This window comes from Gastrolobium bilobum, unplaced genomic scaffold, assembly GCF_033153095.1.
Source record: "Gastrolobium bilobum isolate Gb01-03AN ecotype WA unplaced genomic scaffold, APGP_CSIRO_Gbil_v1 utg15630, whole genome shotgun sequence".
Classification (NCBI taxonomy): Eukaryota; Viridiplantae; Streptophyta; class Magnoliopsida; order Fabales; family Fabaceae; genus Gastrolobium; species Gastrolobium bilobum.
In genome coordinates, this window is record NW_026899097.1 from 67743 (window position 1) to 70436 (window position 2694).

The 2694-nt window shown below is 38.2% G+C and overlaps 1 protein-coding gene across 1 annotated transcript; it reads right to left on the reverse strand.

Moving 5' to 3' along the window:
- Positions 1-792: 792 nt before the first annotated feature.
- Positions 793-1197, reverse strand: LOC133287144 (uncharacterized). The gene has a single exon (XM_061484703.1). The coding sequence runs from the start codon at positions 1195-1197 to the stop codon at positions 793-795; it is 405 nt and encodes a 134-aa protein (XP_061340687.1).
- Positions 1198-2694: the final 1497 nt, after the last annotated feature.

Sequence of the window (2694 nt, forward strand, 5' to 3'; positions counted from 1 at the left end):
AGCAAAAGTTAAGAACTTCATTAAGAAAATTAAAACAAAGATAATGAAAAGAAAGAAATAAACAAATATATTTTTATATTTTTTATTTTTTATTATTATTTTTTTGATTTTTATTTTATTTTTTTTAACAGTAAAACCACATAGCAGAAAAGAATCAGATGGTCACCCCCTACATTTAAACTTTTGCACGTCTCGCGCAAACCCGACACTTAAACACAACATCACAGTGAAACCAATGCTCAGTAAATCTCCAGGGTGTGGAATTAATTGGTTTTTCACTTAGGCTAGTAATGTGGCTTAAGAAATAAAAGATATAAAGGCAGAAAGGGGCTCACCAAATGATAATAATGTCAAGGATGGCTATCTGGTTAAAGTGGGTAAAGAAAGAAATGAATGCCTCAATCATATTCATGCATGCAAGTGAAAAATGCAGTTTCAAAAAGAATCATAGCAAGTTCTAGAGAACAAAGATCAAGAGCAGAAGCACACAAGAAAGAAAGAATGGCCAGAAGATATATGCCATGTATACAGGCTCAACACCTCACAGGGGTTAACCAAATAATGCAATCAACAGCACAACATCAATCAACAGGTATTGCAATACAAGAATCGAGATCAAAGCCCAACAGATTAAGAATCATGCAATCAAACACTGTGATCTAAGTCTACTCCATGTATCATTCAATAATTATCAGAAAGAAAAGAAAAATCTACCTATGAAAATCACAAACTAAAAGAAAAATGCAAATAACAGAAAGAAAAGAAAATAGGGAAGAGAACTCCCTGAACTCCCTAAGGAGAATAAACAGCATCGAGCAGCCTGATCTCTGCTTCCATCTCTGTATCCTCATGCTGTTGTGGTGTTCCTTCATAGAAGGGCTTTGGATGATGCCCATTCACCGTAAATGTGCTCCCAGACTGTTTGTCTTTTAATTCAACTGCACCATAAGGAAAGACATTAGTAATAACAAATGGACCATTCCATCTTGATATAAGCTTACCAGGCATAAACTTAAGATGAGAATTAAACAGTAGAACATCCTGGCCCACTACAAACTCTTTCATCAGGATCTGCTTGTCACGGAATGCTTTTGTTTTCTCTTTATATATCCTGGAACTCTCATAAGCATCCAATCTCAGCTCTTCTAATTCTTGAAGTTGTAGTTTCCTCTCCACTCCTGACTGGATGAGATCCATGTTGCGTTGCTTCACAGCCCAATATGCTTGATGCTCCAACTCTATCGGAAGATGACATGTTTTTCCGTAAACAAGTCGGTAAGGGGACATCCCAATGAGAGTCTTGTAGGCAGTCCTGTAGGCCCACAAAGCATCTTCAAGTCTCTTGCTCTAATCCTTCCTGTTAGAATTGACTGTTTTCTGAAGGATTTGCTTGATTTCTCTATTTGCGACTTCATTGGTCTGTGGATGGGATGCAGTGGCTACTTTATGAATTACACCATATTTCTTCATTAATCCATCCATGCTTCGGTTACAGAAGTGAGAACTCTGATCACTGATAATAGCTCTATGAATGCCAAACCTACAGAAAATATTAGATCTGACAAAATCTACAACAACAGCAGAGTCATCAGTCCTGGTGACTTTCGCCTCAACCCATTTAGATACATAATCAACAGCCAAGAGAATATATGTAAATCCAAAGGAAACATGAAAGGGACCCATAAAGTCAATACCCCAAACATAAAAAATCTCACGGAATAGTATAGGGTGCTGGGGCATTTCATGCCTACGTGAAATACTACCTGCTCTCTGACAATTATTGCAAGATTTACAAAATTCATATGCATCATAAAACAGAGAAGGCCAAAACAAACCAGAATCTAAGACTTTCCTAGCAGTTCTTTGTGGTCCAAAATGACCTCCACAGGCATATGCATGACAAAAATTCAAAACATACTGGAATTCAATATCAGGCACACATCTCCTAACTACTTGATCACTACAAAATCTTCACAAATAAGGATCATCCCACACATAATACTTAGACTCAGTTTTAAATTTCAGGATCGGAGCTTTAGTGGATTCAACAGGCAAAACACCAGCAACCAAGTAATTAACCAAATCAGCAAACCAAGGAAACTTACCTTGCAGCTGTAAAAGCTGCTCATCCGGAAAATCATTATGAATAGGGAGAGGGTCAGATGAAAGAGAAGTGATGCGGCTCAGGTGATCAGCTACCTGGTTTTCTGCTCTGCTTCTATCTTTGATTTCAATAACAAACTCTTAGAGCAGCAACATTCACCGGAAGAGTCTAGGCTTAACATCTGCTTTCTTTAAAAGAAATCTCAAAGCTACATGGTCAGAGAAAACAATAACCTTAGTATCTAACAGATATGACCGAAACTTATCAAGAGCAAATACTATAGCCAAGAGCTCTTTTTTAGTGGTGGTATAATTTGTTTGGGCCGAATCCAAAGTCCTGGAGGCATATGCAATGACATATGGGGCCTTGTTGACCCGCTGAGCAAGAACAAATTCAATAGCATAGTTGGAGGCATCGCACAACAGCTCAAATGGAAGGGACCAATCAGGTGACTGAATCACCGGGGCAATAGTTAGGCAGCGCTTCAGATGATCAAAAGTTGCCTTGCATGCATCACCAAACTCGAAATCTATGTCTTTCTGGAGAAGGTTGGACAGTGGTAGGACAATCTTGCTGAATCCTGAATGAAA

Bases quoted from the DNA above. Each gene is read 5' to 3' on its own strand.
- LOC133287144 (XM_061484703.1), bottom strand. From the start codon at position 1,197: ATGGATCTCATCCAGTCAGGAGTGGAGAGGAAACTACAACTTCAAGAA.